The sequence below is a fragment of the Talaromyces proteolyticus genome (genome assembly GCF_021365285.1).
Source record: "Talaromyces proteolyticus strain PMI_201 chromosome Unknown BGW36scaffold_1, whole genome shotgun sequence".
Taxonomy (NCBI): domain Eukaryota; kingdom Fungi; phylum Ascomycota; class Eurotiomycetes; order Eurotiales; family Trichocomaceae; genus Talaromyces; species Talaromyces proteolyticus.
In genome coordinates this window covers 3,385,452-3,410,035 of record NW_025764277.1, presented here as the reverse complement: position 1 = coordinate 3,410,035, position 24,584 = coordinate 3,385,452, and the positions used below count along the sequence as shown (strand labels likewise).

Below are 24,584 nucleotides of genomic sequence, written 5' to 3'. Positions count from 1 at the left end.
GGTAGCCTTCTTCTCAACATGAAATATTTAGCTATACAGACTCCCATGATAGTATTGGCTTTACAACGAGACCTGCCTTAAGATCTTCAACGGCTGTGTTGAGATCGATAACTGAATACGTCCGTGAAAGTTTATCAATTGGAAATAAACCCTGACGATATAACTTCACCAACTCTGGAATGAGCTGATATATTGTTAGCACTATGGTTTTTGCCTGTAGGGTTTTTAGAACCCACCGTGACAGGATTTGATGCTCCTTCAACAACACCGATCAGTCGTTTACAGGAGCGTAACATGTCGAGGGGGTCAACTGTGATAGTTTCGCCAGGACGGGGTGCTCCAACGATTGCAAAGCTTCCTCCGTGACCGAGAGCACGGACACCATCCTCGATCAGAAAGCTAAGCCCAGTAGTGTCAATAATTTGGTTAACCCCATCCCTGACTAGCTCTCGTAGGGCCTTCCCGAGGCTTTCGACTTTTCCGGAGTTGATAGTATCGGTAGCTCCAAGAGAAATTGACAGGCTCAATTTCGTATCCAGGATGTCAACTGCGATCAGTCGCTCAACTCCTATGGCTTTGGCAGCCATCAAAGCGCTCAAGCCTACTGCTCCCATACCGAAGATAGCCAAAGCACTCTCCTTCTGAGGTTTCAAAACTCTCATCACGGTCCCCGCACCCGTAAGATAACCACAGCCCATCGGTGCCATGATTGCCAATTCCTCGTTGGACAGCTCACATTTGACGATTGATGTTTCAGAAACAACAGCAAGTTTGCTGAACGACGATTGCCCAAAAAACTTGCTCCTAACACCAGTGCCGCTACTCAAACTTGCCGGATTGCTCCCATCTTTGAGTCGAGTGCCGGTAAAGTTGATCTTATGTATGCGAGCACACAAACCATTCAGACCTTGAGCACAATATGAACAGTTCATGCAGGAGCTGAAACTCAAGAGAACCCGATCACCCACCATCAATGACTGATCTTTCAAACAGCTTCCAAGCCTTCGGACAACGCCAGCTCCTTCATGACCAAGGATCGCCGGAAAATCTCCCAGGGGCACCCGCCCTTGTTGGACCACAAGATCCTAATTACACCTTGTCAAACCCGACGTATACAAGGACTCTAGGTATGAATTACGCACCGTATGACATAAACCTGAATATTTGATTTCAACTAGTACTTCGTCATCTCGCACTTCGTCTAAGATGATATCCTGTAGAACGAAAGGGCCATGGGGTTTCTCCACCACTAATGCTCGAGTCGGGATGTTTTTTTCTGGCAGTATTACCTTCATTTGTGCCCGCGTATGTTAAAATAGCTATGTTGAATATAGCTAATCATAACGAGAGAGCCATCTGGAAATTTTTTTGATTTCTGCAACTCCTGGTGCAATCAAGAATGAGAGTTTAATTCTGCATTGGGTAGGGTTAAGGTTAATGCGACTTGGATTGAGGAACCCGGAACATCATCCCGGCACACTATTCAGGAGACATCACCGAGAATCTACGCAACAATTTCGCCACACAACAGTCAAGACTAGCATCATCCAAAATGTGTGGAATGCGGGGGCGTAGCATCCCAATCGTTATTCATTGTTCTTTATCAACATAAATTCTAAAGATTACTGATTTTAGACATGCTGTTATGTTTTGCTGTAAACCAGGCGAAAGATAGTTGTTCTACGGACGCGTAACTGCCGTTTCTTCGCTCTCCAATCGGATTCCTAACACTCCGTAGGATGCCAATGCTTGGGAGACCGGGTAAAGATCCCGAATATGATCCTCTCCGCATGAGGTTAATAACGTTGGGGTAACACATAGTCATTTACCTTGGTAAAGGCCGATACTTATCACACTAGTTTTTACTATTTAATCTCTATTAACATTAAAAGCAGACATTCAGTCTTTATTATCTATCTAATTCATCTTATCGATCTATTTGTATAATACTTACTATATGCTAGATATATATGTTAAAAAATTTATAAGTTTTCTAATTTAACTTCCTCTAATGCTATCAATAATCGAGGAAGGATCATCAGATCCATCTCCTTGCCAACTTATGTATTGATCAGGGCGAATGATTGTTATAGAGGCAGGATACTTGGTCCTTGCGATACGAGCTGGTAGTTTGAGCCACGTTATAGGAAGTCCAACTCGATCAGCAGCATCCAAGAAACATTTAACCTGAACTTCTGACGCTTGCACATCCAACAAAGTGAACCCCTTTCCGAAGTGATCAAGCAATGGCGATCCATCATCGAGCCATAGATGTGGTGCACGATGCCCAGGGCAAGCATAATGCCAGTACTCAACTGCACTATAAGGAGGATCTTCCCAGCAATCTTTAATAGTTAATGGAGAATCATCATAGCGTTGTCCTAGAGTGATTCCCAAACTGTTCCACTGCTGGAATGTGGCCTGATAGGCAGTTTCACCTCTGCGAAAACGTTGCTCTTGGCTAGAATCTGCTCCAAGTGGGGGTAATTCAGAGAACAGATTAGCAGCCTTTTGCATCAAGTAGCTGTTCTCCATAGCAGAGTTACAAACCCGATCCCCGACCGGTCTTCGTTCGGAATCATAAGTCGATAATAGCTTTTCTCCTCCCCAACCATTCAAAACTGCCGCAAGTTTCCATCCAAGATTAACGACATCCCCAATACCAATATTCATATTATGCCCTCCTGTGGGAGGGCAGAGGTGAGCCGCATCCCCCGCTATAAATAAACGACCTGTGGAGTATGATTCTGCAATACGAGTGAAGACACGGAACGAGGAGGAACTGATTACTTCCAGAGGCACGTTCGCTCCTAAAATATTTTGTCCCACTTGCTGGACTTTCTCATTCGGTGGAGATGGATCATTGTCCTTGGACATAATAGAAAAGCCCCAGTTCTCCTCGTCTGGGATACTAATAATGGTACAGACTTTGGGGTTCAGCACCATGAGGAAAGCTAGGGCATCATGAGCGGGAGAGCTGATCATATCGCGAATCTTGTATCCTTTACTTCGGACAACATAGCTATCAGCTCGGGCTATAGGACCGACACCCTTCTGAGAGATACCAGCAGCTTTTCGGACCTGGCTACCTGGGCCATCACAGCCAATCAGATAATCCGAGTACACGCGATGAATGATACCTGTTGGAGATTGTAGCTCCGCCACCACAGTTTCGTTCTCTAGCTTTATGGATATTGCTTCCCAGCCCCGTCGGATTTGAGCACCGAGTTCAATCGCTCGTTTCTGAAGAACTCGCATCAGGATTGGTTGAGGAACACTCAATGATGGCTCCGCAGCATATTCTTGAGACTCTTCGATATGCCGACCATACCGAAGAGGATAGGCTCCCAGTGGCTGTTCATTAATTGTTTGCGTAATTATTACTTTCTGGTTGGGATTGCGCGTCTGCCAGGCAAGGCGATGTAGTTCACTACTGACCCCCCACCGGTGGTAGTGCTCCAAGGTACGAAGATCATTTCCACGGCCTTTGGGGTGACCATCAACAATCTCTAACTCGCGTTCAACAACGAGAACATCGATACCATGTAATCGTAGTTCGATGGCGAGAGAGAGACCGACGGGGCCCGCGCCAACTACTATCACCGGAAGGGAGTCCGGAATTGTTGATGGAATATCTAATGCTCCCATAGTGCTAAAAAGAAAATTGAAATTGCATACGTAGCAATGTTAGGTATACAATATGAAAATGTGATCATTATCTTTTGAGGTTGAAGAGAGCGGCAATGAACGAACATACGCGAATGTGACCTGGAATGGCGTGCTCTTTTAGTCCTGAACTCAAAAAGAAGACACCATTTAACGTATATATCACCCCATCAAAGGCTTTTCAACTTTCTTACAACCTACATTTTGTCAAATTTTTGCGAGGATAATCCGCATACGGTTATCTATAAAATTAGGCATAATTTACTCACTATATCATGCGGCTGATTTGTATGATTAGGTGTTGAACCTAGTAAAATATTAACTTTAATGATGGTTAAATATAGTCCTAAAAGTTTGCGACACATGCTATCTTATCCTAGCACAATAATAAGTCAGTTCAAGTAACCCTAACCCGAAAACTAGTCCTGGTATGCGGGATAATCAACGTCCGACTGACCGGTCACTCTTCTTCTGAAGATTTCAAAATAGGGATAAAAGCCGTCTAATATCAAGTTGATTATACGATGATCTCTCCATCTTGATATAACTGAGATTATAGCCCAATGGCTAGTCTCGTGGATATACAGTTTTCTATTATTTTTATCTACTATCAATTAATATTTCCAATATTCAGCCCTCTTTAGCTGCAGATAAGTATTTGAAGTATCTGAATAGAGTTCGTTTTCTATTTCCCTGGTGGCATGAACAAAGTATACATGTATCGGGAGCCAATTGATATTGAGAGAAACTATCTAATATCGATACCTGTATTTAATAGAAAATGGAAACAGACTGCAAGCGAAGTTTAAAGCTATCTGGATCCCGATATATTTCCCCCAACAGGGCCGTGAAAAATGAAGATTGTCTTGAGTTTAGATCTTGCATGATTGCCTGTTGTGGGTTTGCACCGTTCATAAGGAGAAGGCCGGTGGCCCATTTATCACAATTAGCAGCTGCAATAAAAAGAGGCGTCCATCCACCATTGTGCTCTGCATCCACGTAGGCTCCGTTCTTAAGAAGGGCTTCGATAACTGGCAAACTACCCTCCCGAGCCGCAAAATGTAACGGGGTGTTCCCTAATGAATCCTTTAAATTGGCATCAGCACCTCTTTCAAGTAATATTCTAGGGATTTTCCGACTGATAAGACCTGAGTCAACGGCATAATGCAAGGGAGTTCGTTTATCATTCGCCCGTGCGTCCACATAAGCGCCGCTCTGTAGAAGAAACTGAAGGCTTGCCACACGACCAAATTTAGCAGAGCAATGGAGAGGAGTCACACCAGCATGGTTTTTCAAATTAGGATCAGCTCTTTGATCAAGTAAAATCTTCACAATATTGTCATACCCTAACGAAGCTGCATTATACAAAGCCGTTTGGCCGTAAAAATTCTTCAAGTCTACGTCACAAAATCTGCCGTCAAGTAGGACTTGGACAACTTGCTCGTGACCCCTATCACTGGCAATATGTAACGGAGTAGCCCCGATTCTAGTTTCTGTTAAATTAACATCAGCTCCTTTATTAACTAAAATTTTGGCGATATTATCATGTCCCTGGTATGCAGCAATATGTAGAGCTGTTTTTTTATTGCTCTCGGCTACGTCGACACAAAGCCCATCTTCAAGTAAGATTTTGACAATTGCCGCCCTATTTTGAACAACGGCAAGATGGAGGGGGGTTGCTCCAAAAATGCCGTCTTTCAATTTAGCATCAGCCCCTCTGTCAAACAAAAGTCTAGCGACTCTCTTATATCCCTTCTGCACAGCATGGTGTAAAGCTGTTCGGCCTAGAACATCCTTTGCGTCTCGGTGAGCCGCCCTATTGAGTAGTAGTCGAACTACGTCTTCATGACCTTCTATGGCTGCATAGTGTAAGGCTGTCTTGAGATCTTCATTCTTTCTATTCACATAGATTCCTTTATCGAGGAAAAGTTTTGCTGCCTCCACATTGCCGAACCTTGCAGCCTCGTGTAGCGCGGTGTTATGGTGTTTGTCTCTTGCCTTTAGGTGGGCGCCTCTATCAAGTAAGTCTTGCAGAATTTCATGGAGTCCCGATTGGCTAGCAATATGTAAGACTGATGACTTAAATTTGTCTTTCACAGTCGCATTAGCTCCTCTTCTAAGGAGGAGCTGGGCCATCTTCAGTTCACCTGATTGAAGTGCAAGTAGTAAAGCTGTGCGCCCCCAACCATCCCTTGATTCAATACAAGCTCCTTTATCAAGAAGCATATGGGCTATCCTCGTGTGGCTAGTTCTCACTACCGTATGTAACGCAGTTTGTTGACGGTTAGTTCCCTCTAAGTTAATGTCCCTTTTCATCAACGCTTTCACAATCTCCACATGACCTTCCATGATCGGATCAAATATTAAGGATTGGTGCAATCGATTCCCAGGATTCACATCAACACTGAATTTGAGAAAGTAATTGACTAATGGAAGATGACCATGGCTGGCTGCAATATGGAGGGGGGTTCTCAGTAGCTGATCCCTCGTATTCAAGTTACCATTTTCTAGAAGTGAATATGAAGCCGTATTAAGCACTCCATGCTTCGCGGCATATAGAAATGCGGAGCTTCCTCTATACCGTACATTAAACCGGTAGAGCTCCTTATCCAGTACACACCAAAGTCGTCGACTGGTTTGAACCAGAGAGTTGATATCCGACTGTCTATACAGGAATTTCACAACTTCAAGTAGTATCTCGTCCGGGAGGGAAAGTAGGGACATTTTGGAAAAGAGTAGTTCACATAAGAAATCTTATGGTGGCAATTCCTTTGTCAAGTAGCAAAGTAATTCAAACTTAAGGTGTACTTATCGTATAGATTAATACCTTTCGTTAGGTATTGCTATAGAACATGGTTATGTGGATAGTAGTGACGATTGTTGAAAACAGAGGTATTCTTATAGTTCTGAACTGGTCACTCTTGGTCTTCTGTTCGATGGCAATAATAACAATGAAAATGAATAATTTGCGGTCAGGGTAAAAGATAACTAGAGGAATCAGACCAAAAAGATGACAAAAGGATCTCCTTGTTTTAATTCTTGTAAGTCAGTATTCTTTTAAACAATGTTAAAGGCATTGTCGATTGTGTTTCTTGGGAATGTTGTGCATGAAAGATCTTTGAGGTGTCTATGAGACATCGGCTTAAGTCTAGGGTCAACAATAATTACCATAAGGTACGGCAATCTACTAGGCAGCAGGTATTAACTGAAATGATGGCTTCATAGCAACCATGGCAGTAAACCCTCTCTTCTAAATTCCAATTATTACACCTATTTCCTTTTCCCTTGCCATCCTTGCGGAGGGGGTCGATTTTCATGCTTCCTAAAGGTACCAGAAGTCCACGAAGATCCTTGTTGTGAAGGCGTTCCAGCCGATTACGGCTGCATACTCCTCTTCTCTTTTCCTTTAGGCTGCTTCTCGGGGGCTTTTTCTCTGGAAGGAAGTGTTCGGATTCTGATTGACGCTTCTATCCTGTTTTGAAAGTATAGATGACTTTTTCTTTCTTTTTTTATATGGAATAGTCGAAATACATAGCCATTCATCCGCCCAGCTACAGCGCAATAAGATAACTAATATGTTGCGGTAAGATAGCAGGATGGAAATATTGTATACTGAAAGAGAGTTAACAAGCGAAATGCATACACAGAAAGCCCTCCTGCTTGTGAAAGTACCGATGGAGATCACTACCAACCACCAAAAAGTCCGCATCCGCGCGTACCACCTCCGACGCTGGAATCCGAGCAATCACCTTCGCCAAGTCATTTCCGTTTGCATCCATCAATCTTTTGCAAGGCTCACACAAAAGCAAGCCACAGCCATTTCCCTGTGAAGATAACGGTCCAACATCCCTGCCAAATTTATCCAGAAGTTGTTCGGTATTGCAGCGGAAAAATGCCGGGTTCAGACAGAGTGTGCACCATGGATTGGTTTGTTTGTAATTTCCTCCTACGGCTGACTGTTCTAAGCTATGAAAAGCCTTTGCGTAATCGAAAGTAGCAACCTCGTATCCCGGTAAGGAAGAGATTTCATGGCCAGCACACCTGTGCATATATAGCCGATCAAGGCAGCAAACATTGCAGATTCGTGTTCGTGGATAGCCGGCACTCCGGTGTCCTCCAGATAATTCTTCCAAGCCGCCGGTAACGCCATAATCTGCAACTTCGACCTTTTTCAGGCCCAGACCGAACATGCCAAATGTAAAGTTCATGCAAAATTCGCACGGCTCATAGGTTTCAGTACCAAGTTCGACGTCAAGGGGATGGGCAAATGCGGTCATGATGTGACGAACGGTGGGTTTGTTGGCCTCATAGTTGCTGGTAGAGCCCCTCACCACCACTGATTCGGGCTCAGAAACTTCTTCGGAATCGGCATCAATCAAATCGCTGAATATGTCACGGTTGGCTAGCATATTTAGGAATGTCTTTCCACGTATCGAAGGAAGTCTCAATTTAGTGACGAGTGCTTGCTGCTCTGAGGGCTGCTTAAGTGGCGTTTCAAGTTGCTGCTCGATTTCTTGTTCGATTTCCCGGCCAAGTTGCTGTGCGAGTTTTAAGAGCCCCTCAGAGGGTTGCTCTTCTGATGAAATCGAAACAACCCTCTTTTGTTTTCTTTTCGATCTCGCTTTAGGAAGATATGTCTCGTCGCTATCGTCATCCGATTCGATATCCACTAGATCCGGGTTTGATCGGCGAACTCGAAGATTATAAGATCGTAGGTAATTTCCAAGATTCCCATGGGGAAACCCCATCTTTTCAAGTTGGGATTTGGATTTTCCGAAAAGACGAAGAGCTTTGCGGTATCGATCCATAGAGTATGGCTGAGTCCGCTCACAGCGATGAGCCTTTTTCTTTGAGCGGATCATGGTGAAGATAATCAGTTGCAAAAATTGAGATGGGAGATGACAGAGGTGATCACAGAGCTATAACATGTTAATGACCAGTTATAGAGAGGGGTAGAGTTGAAGTAATACCTGTAGAAGATGATGGTGATGATAGACGTGGATGGTGTGAGAAGATAAGAGTGAGAGGGAGGGGGTAGTAGATAATGGGAGATTGGATGGAGAGAGTGTGAATGGAGGATGGGTGGATGGAACGAGAGTGAAGCTGAAGATCAGAGATTAATGATTGAAGCCCGCCAAGTGAGGTGACATGGTCAGAAGGTCAAGAGGATTCCAATTGCAGGATAAGAGTATCGTGATCAGATAATACAACTTCGTGTGCTAAGTAAGTTTCATATGATACATGCAAGTGCAAGAAACAGAGTAAAGAGCAGAAGAAACTTCGAGAGAGGAAACTTCCAAGGTAATCAACTTCCAAGGTAATCACTTAAATCGGCTCCAGAACCAATGGTAAAGACTGCGCCATTCAGCAGCGTCATCCTCAACGTAATCACCTACAATCTCTGCCAATTCATTCGTATCATCAAAAGGGGAATGTTCCGACGCATTTGAGGTCATATCCACAGACATATTAGAGGACGTCAGGGACCATGTTCCTTCTTTGACTGTCTCAGCTAGCTCTTTTGCTCCCTCGCGCGCAACCTCTGCATACGCCTCGGCCTGTTCGCGAGCGATAACCATCAGCTCATCAGGGGATGGGTATTTGTTCAGCAAAATGAGGAGAGTATAGTAAGTATTGACGATGGAAGAATGTACCACATCCTTCGTCAGCATTGTAATGCCGTGCGACAAAAAGCCCTTGAGAACTTCGCCGAAAAGGCCGTCATACAATGCGCCGATTCCTTCTTGCACTGCTATTGACTGAAGAGTGAAGAAAACTTCAGGCCTAAAGTATTTGGCAGGTGAAGTGTCTTTGCTTTCATTGTCTGAGGAAGAATCTGCTTGAAGTCGCGTTTTGGCTAGAGAAACTGGGTATGTGATTGTAGAAGCGACAGCTTTGCTGATAGCTGCAAGCAGAAACGTCGCCGCGGCCGGTGGATTCTGCCGTTTGTTGCGAGGAAGCAGTGCATATTTCAAAAATTCATTTAAGAAAAATGTGATAGATGGGTTCAATGTCAAGAATAAAGATGCCGAGTAACCAGCCCAGAACCCAGTAATACCTTTCTCGGCTTGGATTTGTGCGGTGACCTTCTTAGTTGAGATTTCACCATCTTCGCTCAGAAACGCAGCAGTCTGCTTCCTGGTCACAATGTTTGCAAGTGGCGTTGTCCAGAACTTTGAGAAAGCCCCAGCAAGCACACCAACAGCCAGCTCGTCCAGGATCGGGAGCACGGTGCGCTTTTTCCCGCTTGCGTGTAGTTTAGAATTGAGTCTCTGTTGACGCAGGGCAGTATATGCGAGGAAAAAGAGAAACGAATCCGCAATGGTCTTCCATGTATCATCGCCGACGCCAGTGAAGAAGCCCTTGACGCCTCCTTCCTTTGCGTATATCGTTTGTGCCGCGTCGACAATTCCCGAGTACGTTTCTCGTGTCGAGCCAGCTTTTTCTTCTGTCGGCTTAGAGCCCTTTTTGCGCGCAGCAAGTCTCTGCATCTGCAACCGAGTCACGATCAACCTCAGCGGGTATGTCGCGACATTCGACACTGCCGACCCCGCGGCACCTGCGACTGCATGTCCCAATGCTGGAAGACCAGGTCCCCGCAGCGCCGCAGTTTTCCAATCTCCGTGATTCTTCGGGCGTTCTGGATATTCATATTTATGATAAAGCTCGAAGGCATCCTATTGTTGGAGAAAGATCGTTAGCTAGCTGATCTAACGGCGGCACGGGAGGGGTAGATCGAGGACACACCAGCCTTGCTTCGTAAACGGTTTTGTCGTTGTCTGCCATGATTCTGCCTTCTTTCAGTAGGATCAAACTGAAAATCAAGATTATTCGACGTAAGGACCTTAATACAGATGGCTATGATAGCTGAAGCTTCGATGCATTACGCAGCGGGCAAACCAAGACTCACTTAAGCCGCGACAACTGGCATGCTACTGCAGGTTGCTCCAGTCGGTCTCTGCGTTAGTGGTGCATAGTATACAGAAGTTGGAGCATGCAAAGCTAGAAAAGAATGGACATGACTTCATTATCGATGTAGCATCACCTAGTCTGCGAAACAGTCAACCGAGAAGGCGCCGTAACCGAGGAGGGCGCTCGTCAACGTCATGCTTGGCACGTCACATGCTCCGTCCCCATACCAAGTCATTATCACAACCAAAGCAAAGCAAACCCACCAAACAGCCCAAAAAACCACATCCCCTTCTCAGATTCCATGAAGGCCTTTCTTTCAATGACTTAATCCGTATCACTACTAGTATCACTGCACTCTTCGTCGCTATCTTTATCGTCCGATTCTACCTTAGCGCCATCGCTTTCGTCGCTTTCCCCTCTTCTCCGCCGTTGCCACTTATCATCATCTTCTAGCTCCTTTGCGACGTCGAAATTAATATTATTGGTAGTTATAGCTGGGAGAGTTTTATGCCCTTTGGACGGATGCTTTCCATTGTCTGACTCTTCGTCCGAATTCTCGCCGTCTATCTCCTTCCCTTTCATCCGCTTTCTCCAGCCTGGAGGAACCGTTTTTCCTCCCGTAGAAGGATGGGAGGTTTCCCCAAGCTGTGACTCGTCCAATGTGCGTTTCTTAGATGCCCGTTCTTCTTCTGCCTTGGTTTGCTCTTGAAATAATTTCACCTCACTTGCGACTCGCCGCCGTTCGACAAGTTTCTCCGCCTCGTAGACCCATTTGATTTCGGCCGAATTGAGCAACCCATCGCCTCCCAGGAGCTTCTGCTTGTACTTCTCAAGTTGAGGGATCTTTCCACGGACCTTTGTGTCGTTGGGGAACTCGGCTAAGAAGTCACGCAGAGTCTTTTCACTCTGAAGAAGCCGTTCGATTTGTTTCGCCTTTTTCTTGTCATCTTTCGTCGAGAAGACGGAAAACTGTGTTGATGTAGTTGTAGTACGGACTTGGGCGTATGATGTTTTGTATTGCTTTGGGAGGGGAAATGCGTACTCGTCTCCGTCATCGCAGTCGTCTCTATGACTTTGTGCCTTTGGAAGAAGCCTTCCTTGCTGTGTCAAGGTCGGTATCTGTGGTAAGCTTTCAGAGGGACCTGCAGATGGCGCTGGTCTTTTAATATCCTCACGTCTCGTCGTAGTAGTCTGCTGCCTATGCGTAATGGGACGGAGAAACACAGACTGACGAGCATAGGTGCGAGGTCGATTTTTCATTCTATGTATTGGACCACCCCGTTGGACACTCTGGGGGATTTTTGGAGCGACATGAGAAGGTCTGTGTGGATTTGGCTCTGGGCCAGAATCAGTATCAGCTTCGTGAGGACACCAGAACTAGACTTACCTTCGTCATCATCTTCCGCCTCGTCACCCTCGTAGTCGGCGAATATTTCATATGTTTCAGGCGGAGGACGGAAGTAGTTTGGGCTCTGATCGTCAGATGCCATGTTGTACGTGCTGCCTAGCTGAAGTTCGGACTTGTAGTGGTGGTAAGAGACGGCGTAGGATTGGATGGAGGAAAAGGTGAAGTGAGTTTGGTCCAAGTTGGAAAGTGGTGAATGGAGTTGATATGAGCGACGTAGGTGTAGGAAACTGAAGAAAAAGTGAGATGAACCTAGTATAGGTTAGCAGGAACAATACATGTAGAAGATTGAATACAATGGTGAGCACTCATACCACGGTCATGATCTAATTGTGAAGGACTCCGAGTAGTCGAAAGTCTCTATAGAGAAAGGGTTCTAAGTGAAGATACTAACGATTGTTTTTACATTGAGTGGTGAGGGGATCAGGAGGGTAGAAGTCTTAACAGAGAAAGGATTCAAGATGAAGAAAGTAGCATGTAGTGATAAAAACTTATTATACAATTCTATATTCTTTTGAGCAGCTATTTTCTCCACGGCAAATGCAGTCAGGTTATGGTATACATTCAGAATACAGACGGATAGGAGTGGATGTGTTGTCACAAATGAAAGTCGTCGGCAGGAATTGTCTTTATAGTGGTGGGAAAGGCAATATGGTCAATTAGTTCTCCGTCTTCTTCAGATCCTCGCCTTCGCTTTCATGCCACGCCCTCGGAACGAGGCTCTCTTCTTCCTGAGCACCGTCTTGTGTACGAACATTCGCCTTGCGTATTTCCTCAACTTCGGCGCGTTTCTCGGCTTCGTTTAGACTGGCACTTGCGGGATCACTTGCTGGGGTTTCCTGCGGCGGTTGTTGTTGATCCTTTCGAGCTTGGTCTTCTCTGTCTCGTTGGGCGATTTGCTCGGTCAGTTGTTCATCGACTTCGTCCTCCTCAAGTTCGGCACCGTAGACGTCCGGGTGGAGGCGGAAACAGTCTTGCATGCCCCTACGCAAACAACATTAGTCCATACTCCTCGGAATAGAAATACGAGGGTGGGTATACTTGAATTTCTCAATACAATCCATTCCCTTGGGCTCCTCGGTCGAGTAGACGAAACAGCTAAACGCTTCTCTGAATTCTTCACCACACGGCCCGTGAGCCATCCCGCCTAAGCATGGGCAATCCCAGTTAATCTCGCCAGTTTCCGGGTTGAAAGCACCTTCAGTGCCGGCCTGGGATTCCAAGTCCTCTAACCCCTGTCCTTCCCCGGCCGTATTTGGTTGGGAAGCGTCTTCGGACTTCGTGGCGGTCGAGCTGGATTGTATCTGTTGCTGCTTCTGCTCAGCAACTGGCGTGACTTTCACAGCATCTTCGACTGGCTGAGAACGGAATAGGGAGAAACGTGGCTGCTGCTCATCGGCAAAGACACTCGAGGTGTTGTAGTAATAAATCGCGGCGCCGGCAAATCCCAAGCGCACCAGTCGATTCCTCCAACTCCGCTGCTTCTGCGACGGTGGCGGGGGTACAATCGGATTGCTGCCGTTGGTGCTCGCGAGTCGTCTTTGGAACGCAGTAGAAACGGTGGAGGTATTGGTGTTGCGTAGCAGTAGACCTGCTCGTCGTGCGGTTGCTTGTCGCAACATTTTTTTCACGTACCCTTTTTTATAGTGGGAAAGAGCTCAAATAGAAAAAAAAGAAGAGATGGAAATAATATTACATGTAAAAAGAGAGAAGAGAAATACAGAGCCCCTTCCCTGTGTAGCAGGGATGATTCAATTGCTGGCAGGAAACACGATTGTTCAAAGTCGAGTATCGGTGATGATGATTAGTAACATGAGAAGTTAACGGTTTGCGAGGGGACGGAATCGGATCCAGTGGTCTTGGCATCATCAATGTATATACTAGACACACTCTACGCCTATGGGTTCGATGGGCCAGATTATTTTCCATGTGAAAAAAAGGTAGGCTATTTGGCCCATGAAAAATTTATTATTTTAATGGGTTTACGGCTGCTAATGTCGTCAACCCCCATCTCTCACGAATTTGAAGACTGAACAAGACACTCCAAGGAATATACATCCTGAAAGCAAGAACACAGCTTTCATTTCAAACCTGGGTATCTCCCCGTAGTCAAGAACGGAGTCGATCAAATGTCGTAGAACACAGTACACAGCTGCCAACGCATTCACAGGCAGTATTCCAGATATCAATAACAGCAGGTTACACAGGTCCATCCCGTAAGGCTGACAAGAAACGTCGGTGCAACTTGGACAGGGTGCTGCATGCTGCTACCCTACCCAGACCCAACCGTAACCACAATGAACGGCAAGGATATCAATTATCAATTGATGTAATTAGAGAGTAATTAATTGTAGAGAGAGGAACAACAAATAAGCTTCGAATGCAAAAGAAAGCAGCCAGCATTGGCCAATGGGAGTGCTTGGCGGGTGGCCTATCTGTCATGATTGGCTGTGTTCCGCCAAGCCTGTGTGCAGCCCCACTCCGAACCCTTTTCGGTTTGGCGGCTGTTCCCCTGGCTCGCCTTGTCGCACTTTTTTTCTTCCATGACTTTCTTTGCTCTTGCTAATCTTGGTGTCTTCTTCGCAACAGAATAATAATCCTTGTAATCATATTCCGTACTTGTTGCTGTGTGCCGTGGATGTGGTCTCGGCTGCTCCATGATTGAGCATGCTCAACCATGGTTGACCTGGGACTCGCGTGGAGATGCCGCATTCCAGGAACCCATGTGCACGGATCAGTATAGCTTGGCCAAGCTCGGTGCTGCTATTCTCGACGTCCCATCCTTATTATTATTTGAAGCCCGCCCGGGTTGATTGAGGATAAGGAGTTGGCAATCGTCCTACCCAACCATGCTGGTTACACGTAGTCATAACAAGCGACATAAGACTGGTCTAGCAACAGCTCATGAGAACAATCGCATCTCATAGCATATTTTGTACTCCATACTAAATGCTCTATTAGTGAATCAAATACTGGAGTCCCAAATAAAGTTAGGATTACCAGGTACGAATCGTCGAATACAAATTCATCCATAGATCCTTTCCTTAGAATAATAAGAATAATAATAATAATACGTGGTGGTTAGTATTAAGGATAGCTGCTGCCGCAGCGCTGATTGGACGGCTGGTAGCCGGCGCCCGCACTGGCAAGCCCCTTTCTCGCTACTAACAAACGCCAGAAGCGCATCTCCGTTACTCCTGAGTCTCTCTCCTCCTACCTGACCCTTCTGTTTTCGCCCGTTATTATTCTTTTTTGGCCATTCGCTACACCCGCTGGGAATCCCTCTCGCTGTGGTGTCTGTCTTTCGCCATCATTTTGTGTGGTTCTTTATTGTTTCTTGTGGTGTCCGGACACTCGTTTATCTGGCCTTCGCCTCGTTGTACGAATCAGGACTCCATCAACGGTGAGTCGCACCTCGTCTTCGGGTACACACAGGGACGCGATTGATAAAGCTGCTGTTCCTGCTGCTGTCGACTTCTGGCTAACGGCAACACCCCCTGCAGGAAAAAAAACGAATTGATCGATTGTAACTGCCTCGACCCGGACTGCAGCTTCCCTCCTCGCTCCTGCCTCCTCCGCACCTTCGTTTATACAGACTCCGGTCTCTTCAACAATCATGGGTAAGCCTTTTCATTCATTCATTCACTCATTCATCATCATCATCACCACCACCGTCGGCTTTGATCTTCGCCGCCATCTTCGTCTTAATCACGGCTGGACGCTCGTTCGCTCGCTTTCTGAGTCGCTTGTCGGCTCGACCAAAAACTCAAAATAAAATAAAATTGTCCCGTGGTTGGAGTAGGAGACAATGAACCGCATTATCGACATCCAGTTCCGGCCCAGCCTAGATCAGAGTTCCCTTCGGCTCTCTCGTCCAGACTTGCTGGGCTCGCTGTCAATCAACTCATCTCCAAAATCCGTGCCTCCCACGCTGCCTTCTCCATCCTTGTCATCGATTGGAAGCAACACCATGGACGATATTGAATATGCTAATTGGGATATAGCCACTGCTACTGCCAATGGCTCTGCCACGGCCCCCGCTGAGAAAGCTACCTCCCCCGTCCCCAGCAACTCCAGCAAAGCCGCCTCCCCCTTTGTCGAACGGAGCAACCCCATAGGTGGTGCTACCAATCCCCAGACTGTGATCTCCAAGGACCCCAAGGCCGCTGCTCAGGCTGCCAGCGACATGCGCAATGTCGTCCGCCGCAAGTTGACCGGATACGTCGGCTTTGCCAATCTGCCTAACCAGTGGCACCGCAAGAGTGTTCGCAAAGGTTTCAACTTCAACGTGATGGTTGTTGGTGAGTAGATGGCATGGTTTAACATCACTAGCCCGTATTGATTTTGTCCTTCTAGGTGAATCTGGTCTTGGTAAATCTACTTTGATCAACACTTTGTTCAACACCTCGCTCTACCCGCCCAAGGAGCGCAAGCCTCCCAGTGCCGACATCATTCCTAAGACTGTCTCGATCCAGTCAATCAGTGCCGATATTGAGGAGAATGGTGTCCGTCTCCGCCTGACTGTTGTCGATACCCCTGGATTTGGCGACTTTGTCAACAACGACGACTCGTGGAGACCAATTGTTGAGAACATCGAGCAACGATTTGATGCCTACCTCGAGGCGGAGAACAAGGTTAACCGCATGAACATTGTCGATAACCGCGTTCATGCTTGTGTTTACTTCATCCAGCCTACAGGCCACTCCCTCAAGCCCCTCGACATTGAGGTCATGCGCCGCCTCCACACCAAGGTCAACCTGATTCCAGTCATTGCGAAGGCTGATACCTTGACCGATGAGGAGATTTCTCAATTCAAGCAGAGAGTACGTTGATCAGCTACCGTTCGCGAATTAAGGGCTAATAATATTATCTATCTAGATTCTTGCCGACATCCAGTACCACTCCATCCAGATCTTCGAGGGCCCCCGCTACGAGCTCGATGACGAAGAGACCATTGCAGAGAACCAGGAGATCATGTCCAAAGTCCCTTTCGCCGTTGTTGGTGCCAACGCCGAGGTGACCAGCCCCGATGGACGCAAGGTCCGTGGTCGTCGCTACCCATGGGGTGTGATTGAAGTCGACAACGAGGAGCACTGTGACTTTGTCAAGCTGCGCCAAATGCTTATCCGCACACATATGGAAGAGCTCAAGGAGCACACCAACAACAGCTTGTACGAGAACTACCGCTCCGATAAGCTCACCCAGATGGGTGTTGCTCAGGACCCAAGCGTCTTCAAGGAGGTCAACCCGGCCGTCAAGCAGGAGGAGGAGCGCGCCCTGCACGAGCAGAAGCTTGCCAAGATGGAAGCCGAGATGAAGATGGTCTTCGAACAAAAGGTCCGCGAAAAGGAGAGCAAGCTCAAACAGAGCGAAGACGAACTGTACGCTCGTCATCGGGAGATGAAGGAGCAACTAGAACGACAACGACAAGAACTAGAAGAAAAGAAGGCCCGGTTCGAGAGCGGACGGCCTATCGAAGAGAAAGGCAAACGGAAGGGATTCTCCCTCCGCTAAAAGCCGAGCGCGGTTTACGCGGACAAAGGCTGCCATACCCAAAATGCGACGACCTAACTAATGGTGTGAATTATTCTTATGGGGGAAGCCGGCTACGGAGACTTTGCTCTTTTCAACTGTCCATTGATTTAATCGCTCGTTGTTATTACATCTTTTCTTATCTTTGTTCCCTATCACACATACGCTCATTCCCTCTCCTATTTCACCTACCGACCTCCGGTAATGACTGCTTTGCTATCGGGCCAACGGAAGGAAAAAGAACAAGCTCTTTTTTTTCTCTCTATTTTTGCAAAAAAGAAGAATTTTAATACAGGGTGTGCCAGGCGACGATGTGGGATTTTCGAACCAACTGGGCATGTCCTTGCGCGGGTTGGATTCCTATTGGAGATGCTCTCCAGGCGCGAGCATGCTTCAGTATTTGATTTCTTTTTTGAAGCGTGCTGATTCACCCGAGTCCGATCTCTATTTTATCCTTCTTGTTATGTACTTTTTGGCCCACGTTATACCTCTCCTCCGCCGTCCGTCCGGTTTTAGTTTTGTGTTTTTAGGTGACCGAATGTTATTTGCTACTCCAATTCTCTTAGTCTACTTGTAGTTGTACCCTGTCTATCCAACATCTCATGTGAACGGCATGCCGTTAGTAGACACGCTGTCTATACAGTAATTGCCGTATCTAAAAATCGCATAAAATCGATGTGTAAGCAGGACGAGGACGTCATTGCGCAAGCGGGTCACGGCCAGGGCTGCAGCAGCCAATGAGCAGCTCCGGCGCCAAGGCTGTGAGGTAAGGTGGTCCTTCCCGGAAGCATCGAATAGGCGGAGGCTAAGACAGTCGACTTATCGCCAACCTCCCACATTATTACTTGCTTGCCTGTCTGCATCACATTACACAGCCCGGCCAGCCCTGAGGACGCACAATCAGCAGGCTCCAGCAATTGAATACATCTTACTCCCATCCCCGACACCACACTCCTCTCTTTTATCACTTACACTGCGTCTTCACCGGTTTTTGCACCTCGGCTGCTCTTGACCAAGTTGTGTGTAATGGCTCCTCCTCCGCCCGCGACCCTACCCTTGGCCGACAGGGTCAAGGCCCTGGCCCAAACATTACAGTATGTATCTCCATTGATTGACATTCGCTCGGCTCGAGGCTTTGGTGACTGACATCTCAACAGGTTTGGCTGGTTTGTCGGGTACGTTTGGTAGCTGCCTGCACCTTCCCTCACCTTCTCATGACTTCGAGTCTGGCGTCTTCACTTTGAAGAAGGCTTTCTGACATGCTTGTAGACACCTGACTCTCCTTTTAACTGTCTTCCGATATGGCCTGTCCTACATCACTTTCAACTATTACTCTCGCTGGGCCAAGATCTCTTATCGCCTCGCTTTTATATCCGCGGCGGCGACCTATGGAATTGTTGTCTACAAGCAGTACATTGCCAGAGGAAAGTTGACAGGCTCTCCACTCCAGATTGCCGTCAAATTGCTCGGTGATGAGAATGTGCAGTATCTGGGTATGTCTTTTCATCTCGTCAACTATGTCAGGAGCTGATGCTCACGTGCACACAACAGGCATGGCCCTCGTCTGGCTCTACTCTCGTCAGATCCCTCTAGCACTATTGCCATTCAGCGTGTATTCTGTCTTTCACGTTGCCACATACACCCGAACTTACCTGCTGCCTACCTTGCAGCCGAGCCCGCCGGCCACCGCCGCCGGTTCCGCTTCTCCTGGCTCTCCTCGTCCCGGCACGAAGCAGTCTCCGCTAGCAGAAAACATTGGAAAGTTTGTAAAGCAATACTACGATGCTAGCATGTACCTCGTCGCGACATTGGAGCTAGGACTTCTCTTCCGACTTGTCCTCTCTGCGTTTACCTTCTCGAAGGGAAGCTGGGTTTTGCTTGTTATCTACTTGGGTTTCTTCCGTGCTCGCTACTCCCAGAGCTCTTTCGTGCAGAGCGCTGTCGCCCGGTTCACTGCCCGTGTCGATACCCTCGTCTCCCACCAAAGCACGCCTCCCCAGATTCGTCAAGGCTGGGACTCGTTCAAGGGAATTATCGGTCAGGCATACGAATCTACCGACGTGAAACGCTACCTTGGTGGTGCCGCCGGTCCTTCGGCTGCGGGCAAGAAGCCGCAGTAAATTAGCCCGTTTTGACAAGAGGTTGACAGCTCCGGTCAAGATGTTTGCAACAGTCGTTGCACACAAGCACAACCTCCTGCGACCTTCTAACGCATGACGATTATATGTAACGGGGTACGGCTTCCGGTTTTATAGCTGTGTTGTGACATGCGACATATGCAATAAATGGTGTTGGGGATGCTTCCCACTATCAAAAATAATGAAAGGCAAATGGCTCTATTTTTACTGGAGGTATATGTAGATTCAGGCGTCCACTGGATAGCGATCAGTCAACAAAGGTTATGAGCTTTTTATCTCCTGTTTTCAGTTTCTCTCTCTTTTTGTTGATTCCTAACACTTGCCAATGGTGTACGTCATCTTTTGAGCATTCGCTGTTTTCACTGCAAATGATATGTTTCTGTCACGCATGCTTCAACAACTTGTACAGAAGATTCCTCATAGTATTCTTTGGTTGAGTGCAATCGATCATATAGTGAACTAAGCTTTATCATTACAGATCCATCATTCTAGGGTATTCCAATTTTATCATACAAGTCTTATTACTCTAGTAATAATAATTAGTTAATGCTCTATAATAATTGATGCATCAATGATATCAATTGATAAGTGGAGACGGTGCAATCCCGAGCTCGGAGAAAACCATTCGCCGAGCAGTCCCGAGCCCGACCTGAAAAAAAGAAAAGCCTCAAGAGATCGCGTGCAAGAAGACGGCCCTGGGCAGTAATTACATCGTGCACCTGGATAGACCGCCGTTTTTTTTGAACCTTTTTTGTGCATTTTCCTCCCGGCTATGACAAGTCTTTTTATCTAATCTTTTTCTTTTCGCTCCTCCCTGACTCATAGTACCGCACTCGTTTTCGTTTCTTTCCTCGTCGCCCGCTTCTGTCGAGTAACGCAGCTCTGGACTTTGACTTTCGAGGTACTGGGTGAAGACAAAATAGCTATTGGTGGTCCATTATTCTGGCTTGTGCAATTTTGCCATGAGCCTCGAGTCCTCGACGCAGGCTTCGAATTTCTATTCATCCACCACACATCCCAGTGATTCACATCTACCGTCTCACCATCCGCCTACCTCCGGCGATCGTCATGTTTCGCAACTGAAGTATACACAAGGCGCTACTGTGCGCGGAACCCAATCAACCGTGAAAGGAGGGCAGCTCACGATGGAGCTATCTGAGGCAGCGACGGCAACCGCCAGCGACGAGCACCAGAGCCGTCCACTCTATCTACATGTATGTTTGCCATTGAAAATCGGACGAGAAATAGTGGACAAGCTCCTGTCCATCTTCTTAATCATTCGCGGCTAATATTCGAAACAATTATTAGACAATGCTCGCTGGTGGTATTGGTGGCTCGTCGGGTGATATGCTGATGCATTCGCTCGACACCGTCAAGACGAGGCAACAAGGCGACCCTCATATACCGCCGAGATATACGTCGACATCAGCCTCATATCTCAAGATATTCCGCCAAGAAGGATTTCGAAGGGGACTGTACAGCGGAGTTACGCCTGCGCTGATGGGCTCGTTCCCTGGCACAGTTATCTTCTTCGGCACTTATGAGTGGTCGAAACGGAATATGCTGGATTATGGAATCAATCCTACTCTAACGTATTTATCTGCCGGTAGGTGTCACATCTTTCACATCTTGATTTTTTAGGTTTGTTGCTGATTTGGTTATTATGAATACAGGCTTCGTCGCTGATTTAGCCGCATCTATTGTCTACGTTCCGTCGGAGGTCCTCAAAACGCGATTGCAGCTCCAGGGACGATACAATAACCCATACTTTAATTCAGGATACAATTACCGCTCAATGACGGATGCCTTCCGAACCATCGTTCGAACAGAAGGCTTCGGCGCCATGTTCTCCGGCTACAAGGCGACTATCTTTCGCGACCTGCCGTTCTCGGCGTTGCAATTTGCATTCTATGAACAGGAGCAGCACTGGGCGAAGGAGTTGGTTGAATCGCGAGATATCGGGCTCTCCCTCGAAGTCCTCACGGCCACGACGGCCGGTGGTATGGCTGGCGTTTTGACATGTCCATTGGATGTGGTCAAGACGCGGATTCAGACACAGCAGAATCCGGATACACAAAAGCCGACGTCATCATCGTCACAGAAATCGCAATCGCCCTCGTCGTCATCTTCGACGGTAGAGCACTCCTCGAAGGATACTCGACCGCATTCACATCATACTACTAATACCTCGACAACCACATTAAAGAACCGCTCACGACCTATCTCCACTTCATCCCCCTCTACATCCACTGTGCAGCCTGGCGCTCCCATTCTGAACACATCTTCGATCTTCACGGGGTTGAGGCTCCTCTACAAATCCGAGGGCCTAGCCGGCTGGTTCCGTGGAGTGGGACCGCGCGCAGTGTGGACCAGCGTGCAGAGTGGCACGATGCTGGTCATGTACCAATACCTGTTGAAGCAGTTCGAGTCCTGGCAGCAGCCGCAGCAGCAGCCGGCGGACGAGCTGAACCCATTGTAATCTCCTTGACATTCTCATTCTCATTACCTAACCTCGACACTCACTCACTCAATCATCACGTACATAGCGCATGAGAGGCATGCTGGCGTTTGGGACGCACTTCATATCGCTGGTTGGGATGCATATAAAGATCGATTGACGTATGGTAGACCGCAGTCTGTTCCTTCATGTACACTACACTGCTCGGATTGTTATGCATAGACTTGAATGACCACTCAGTAATACATTATATTATAATACGCACCATAGTCGTAAATCATAAATTTGAGACTCCATTCCATGCGCAGTAATTCAGCTAACCCGCAACGGCAATGATCAGGCACGATCACATCGCGAAAACACGCTAGGCGGGCGCCAGTAAACATTGTCAACAATGCCGTCAACACACGAACTAGTGCAGTCCCAGCCCCACGAACTCTCGCCTTCTGCCGCTACTCGCGTTTACCAGCCACGCCATTTTATTCTGCCTTGCCATCACCACCCCTCCCCCTTTACTTCGAAACCCTTCCATACCCTGAAGCTCGCAGTATATAGTATATACTCTTGACTTGGCTTGAATCGTCGTCGCATGGTCCACGCGATATAATCTGCCCGTACTTCTCAGCACCACTATCGCCACACCGTCACCATCACCATGGCGTCTTCCACCACAACCTACCTGCGCAATCTGCGCAAGGGCGAGCTGACCGAGTTTGCCGAGATTTCAGACTTGAAAGAGTGCGTCGCGCGTGGCCACGAACGCACCTGAAGCTTGCTAACCTTTGCCTTCTAGATATGCTGATCTGAAGAAAAGCGAACTCGAAGCCGCTTTGGATAAACATTTGCGCGCAAACAGTTCCATCTTCTCCGGCGAGAAACGCCTCGGCGACTACTATAAACGTCTCTTCCAGCCTGCCCGCGTCTCATCGCCGGTCAAGAAGGAGCCTAAGGCTGAGACCTCCTCTGCGGCGTCCGAGGAAAAGAAGACGACGCGCAGGCGCAAAACGTCGACTGAAGCGTACGTCCCTGCGCCGATGAACTTGGACACGACGCGTCGCGTCGCATTCTAGAAATTTCATACTGACTGGGAAACAGAGATGACACCGAAACTGAAAAGACTCCTGCATCTACCACTGCCATCGCGGCGCGCACTCCTGCGCGATCGCCGCTGTCCTTCAGCTCCCTGCCACCGTCACCCGCTGTTGTCACTGATGCGATCGATCGCCAGACAACCATTGTGCGCGAGAAGGTTTCTGACGCCTGGACAAAGTCCGGCATCTCGCAGCGCTCCGACGCTTTAAGGTCTGCTCTCAGCAGCGTCAAGTCGATTGAGACCATCATCGTCCTTCTGGAGCTGGTCAGCCTGTCTTACGAGCTGATCCCTCTGCGATACTTGACCACCTTTCCAGCCGTTGACACCATTGCTACTCCGGAATTCTCGGTCAAGATGCCCGATTTGTTTGTCCTCATCACCGGCGCTTTCTGGGCGCCGTTCTTGCTCTGGGCCTTGACCAGCCTCGCTTTGCCGTTGACCGTTGCCTACTTCTTCAACCTCAGCCTTCGCTCGCAGGCCAGTCACTCGCACAGCACGCGTCGCGCGTCGGCGACAGCTGGGCCAGCGACTTTTGACCCGTTGGTGTACAACATTGCGAAGGCTTTGATTTCGTACCTCGTGTACGCGAATCACTTCACCTTCTGGGACGTTTTCAGCCACTTCTCAGTGGAGAAGGTCAATGTGTCTATTCCTGGCCAATGGCCCGGCCTTGTTACCGGGTCTGCCATCGGCATTCTCACCAGCTTGTATGAAGCTATCTTGAAAAAGTAAACAGCTGGTCTTGAACCATTACATGACTTGCGACAGGAACAGTCCTGACGCAGCTGGATATCCTCTAGCTAAGATCAGAACTATATTTTGAACCCCTTGTAGTTTTTGTTTCCGTTTTTGCTTTATGTCTTTTCTCGTTCTGGCTCTGGCTGTTTTGGGGTTTTAATTCCTACTGGCTTGAACGTTTAACTGTTTCCTCGCTTTATTCTTACCTTGCATAGTTTCCGGCGTCTTGGAAAACCGGTCTTGTCTTTTTCTTTGACGAACGAAAACTGGAATGCGTGTAACGAATGCGGAGTCTCAAGTGGAGGTTCAATACTTTTTCCTTCTTTAGTCCACCTGGCTTTCAAGGCGTTATAATTTGAAGGTTTGAGCTTGGGCTTTTGTCTTTTTATTCTTCCAGATATCCTTTCGTTTACTGCACATGATTGATTGACTGGGATGACTTGCACTTTATGCTGTTATTGTTTGGGTTTTGTTTCAGTATGGCTAGATGATACGATGGATGGCTGGGTTTGTTGTGATTGGAAAAGGTTTCCGACTGACGTGCTGATATCAGTACTGATGTTTATATGGGTACCAATGTAATTAGTCCGCTTGCGTGCTTGTCTGGAATTTGAAGTTTTCACTAGGATTTGGAATTGATCA

The 24,584-nt window shown here is 47.4% G+C and overlaps 11 protein-coding genes across 11 annotated transcripts; 4 read left to right on the top strand and 7 right to left on the bottom strand.

The window, feature by feature from the left end:
• Window positions 1–31: 31 nt before the first annotated feature.
• BGW36DRAFT_285621 (putative alcohol dehydrogenase) lies at window positions 32–1,295 on the bottom strand (the record flags this gene model as incomplete). Its single annotated transcript, XM_046210337.1, has 3 exons — window positions 32–184; window positions 237–1,085; window positions 1,143–1,295. 3 exons carry the CDS (start codon window positions 1,293–1,295, stop codon window positions 32–34), a joined length of 1,155 nt encoding a protein of 384 aa, XP_046078526.1.
• Window positions 1,296–1,998: 703 nt separating this feature from the next.
• On the bottom strand, window positions 1,999–3,648 carry BGW36DRAFT_354294 (FAD binding domain-containing protein; the record flags this gene model as incomplete). The annotated part of the gene is made up of 1 exon (XM_046213512.1): window positions 1,999–3,648. One exon carries the CDS (start codon window positions 3,646–3,648, stop codon window positions 1,999–2,001), a length of 1,650 nt encoding a protein of 549 aa, XP_046078525.1.
• Window positions 3,649–6,983: 3,335 nt separating this feature from the next.
• On the bottom strand, window positions 6,984–8,783 carry BGW36DRAFT_19406 (uncharacterized protein). The gene is made up of 2 exons (XM_046209815.1): window positions 8,637–8,783; window positions 6,984–8,585 (listed from the first exon to the last, which is right to left on the bottom strand). The coding sequence occupies exon 2, from the start codon at window positions 8,526–8,528 to the stop codon at window positions 7,290–7,292; it is 1,239 nt and encodes a 412-aa protein (XP_046078524.1). The 5' UTR covers window positions 8,529–8,585; window positions 8,637–8,783; the 3' UTR covers window positions 6,984–7,289.
• A 204-nt stretch (window positions 8,784–8,987) lies between these two features.
• BGW36DRAFT_354291 (putative mitochondrial carrier protein) lies at window positions 8,988–10,452 on the bottom strand (the record flags this gene model as incomplete). The annotated part of the gene is made up of 2 exons (XM_046213511.1): window positions 8,988–10,343; window positions 10,414–10,452. 2 exons carry the CDS (start codon window positions 10,450–10,452, stop codon window positions 8,988–8,990), a joined length of 1,395 nt encoding a protein of 464 aa, XP_046078523.1.
• A 450-nt stretch (window positions 10,453–10,902) lies between these two features.
• On the bottom strand, window positions 10,903–12,068 carry BGW36DRAFT_354290 (uncharacterized protein; the record flags this gene model as incomplete). The annotated part of the gene is made up of 2 exons (XM_046213510.1): window positions 10,903–11,915; window positions 11,966–12,068. The coding sequence occupies 2 exons, from the start codon at window positions 12,066–12,068 to the stop codon at window positions 10,903–10,905; spliced, it is 1,116 nt and encodes a 371-aa protein (XP_046078522.1).
• A 344-nt stretch (window positions 12,069–12,412) lies between these two features.
• Window positions 12,413–13,777, bottom strand: BGW36DRAFT_368356 (uncharacterized protein). The gene is made up of 2 exons (XM_046214982.1): window positions 13,025–13,777; window positions 12,413–12,967 (listed from the first exon to the last, which is right to left on the bottom strand). Exons 1-2 carry the CDS (start codon window positions 13,603–13,605, stop codon window positions 12,643–12,645), a joined length of 906 nt encoding a protein of 301 aa, XP_046078521.1. The 5' UTR covers window positions 13,606–13,777; the 3' UTR covers window positions 12,413–12,642.
• A 97-nt stretch (window positions 13,778–13,874) lies between these two features.
• On the bottom strand, window positions 13,875–14,322 carry BGW36DRAFT_368354 (uncharacterized protein). The gene has a single exon (XM_046214981.1). It carries the CDS (start codon window positions 14,194–14,196, stop codon window positions 13,984–13,986), a length of 213 nt encoding a protein of 70 aa, XP_046078520.1. The 5' UTR covers window positions 14,197–14,322; the 3' UTR covers window positions 13,875–13,983.
• Window positions 14,323–15,953: 1,631 nt separating this feature from the next.
• BGW36DRAFT_284462 (septin AspB) lies at window positions 15,954–17,497 on the top strand (the record flags this gene model as incomplete). Its single annotated transcript, XM_046210240.1, has 3 exons — window positions 15,954–16,284; window positions 16,340–16,806; window positions 16,862–17,497. The coding sequence occupies 3 exons, from the start codon at window positions 15,954–15,956 to the stop codon at window positions 17,495–17,497; spliced, it is 1,434 nt and encodes a 477-aa protein (XP_046078519.1).
• Window positions 17,498–18,127: 630 nt separating this feature from the next.
• Window positions 18,128–19,776, top strand: BGW36DRAFT_19328 (uncharacterized protein). Its single transcript, XM_046209811.1, has 4 exons — window positions 18,128–18,609; window positions 18,673–18,690; window positions 18,785–19,008; window positions 19,067–19,776. Exons 1-4 carry the CDS (start codon window positions 18,542–18,544, stop codon window positions 19,633–19,635), a joined length of 879 nt encoding a protein of 292 aa, XP_046078518.1. The 5' UTR covers window positions 18,128–18,541; the 3' UTR covers window positions 19,636–19,776.
• A 1,019-nt stretch (window positions 19,777–20,795) lies between these two features.
• Window positions 20,796–22,108, top strand: BGW36DRAFT_283312 (mitochondrial carrier domain-containing protein; the record flags this gene model as incomplete). Its single annotated transcript, XM_046210224.1, has 3 exons — window positions 20,796–20,867; window positions 20,962–21,259; window positions 21,327–22,108. Coding segments are annotated over 3 exons (1,152 nt in total), but the record flags the coding sequence as incomplete, so codon positions are not given.
• A 427-nt stretch (window positions 22,109–22,535) lies between these two features.
• On the top strand, window positions 22,536–24,320 carry BGW36DRAFT_19280 (uncharacterized protein). Its single transcript, XM_046209808.1, has 3 exons — window positions 22,536–22,849; window positions 22,905–23,129; window positions 23,207–24,320. Exons 1-3 carry the CDS (start codon window positions 22,767–22,769, stop codon window positions 23,934–23,936), a joined length of 1,038 nt encoding a protein of 345 aa, XP_046078516.1. The 5' UTR covers window positions 22,536–22,766; the 3' UTR covers window positions 23,937–24,320.
• The last annotated feature ends 264 nt before the right edge of the window (window positions 24,321–24,584 follow it).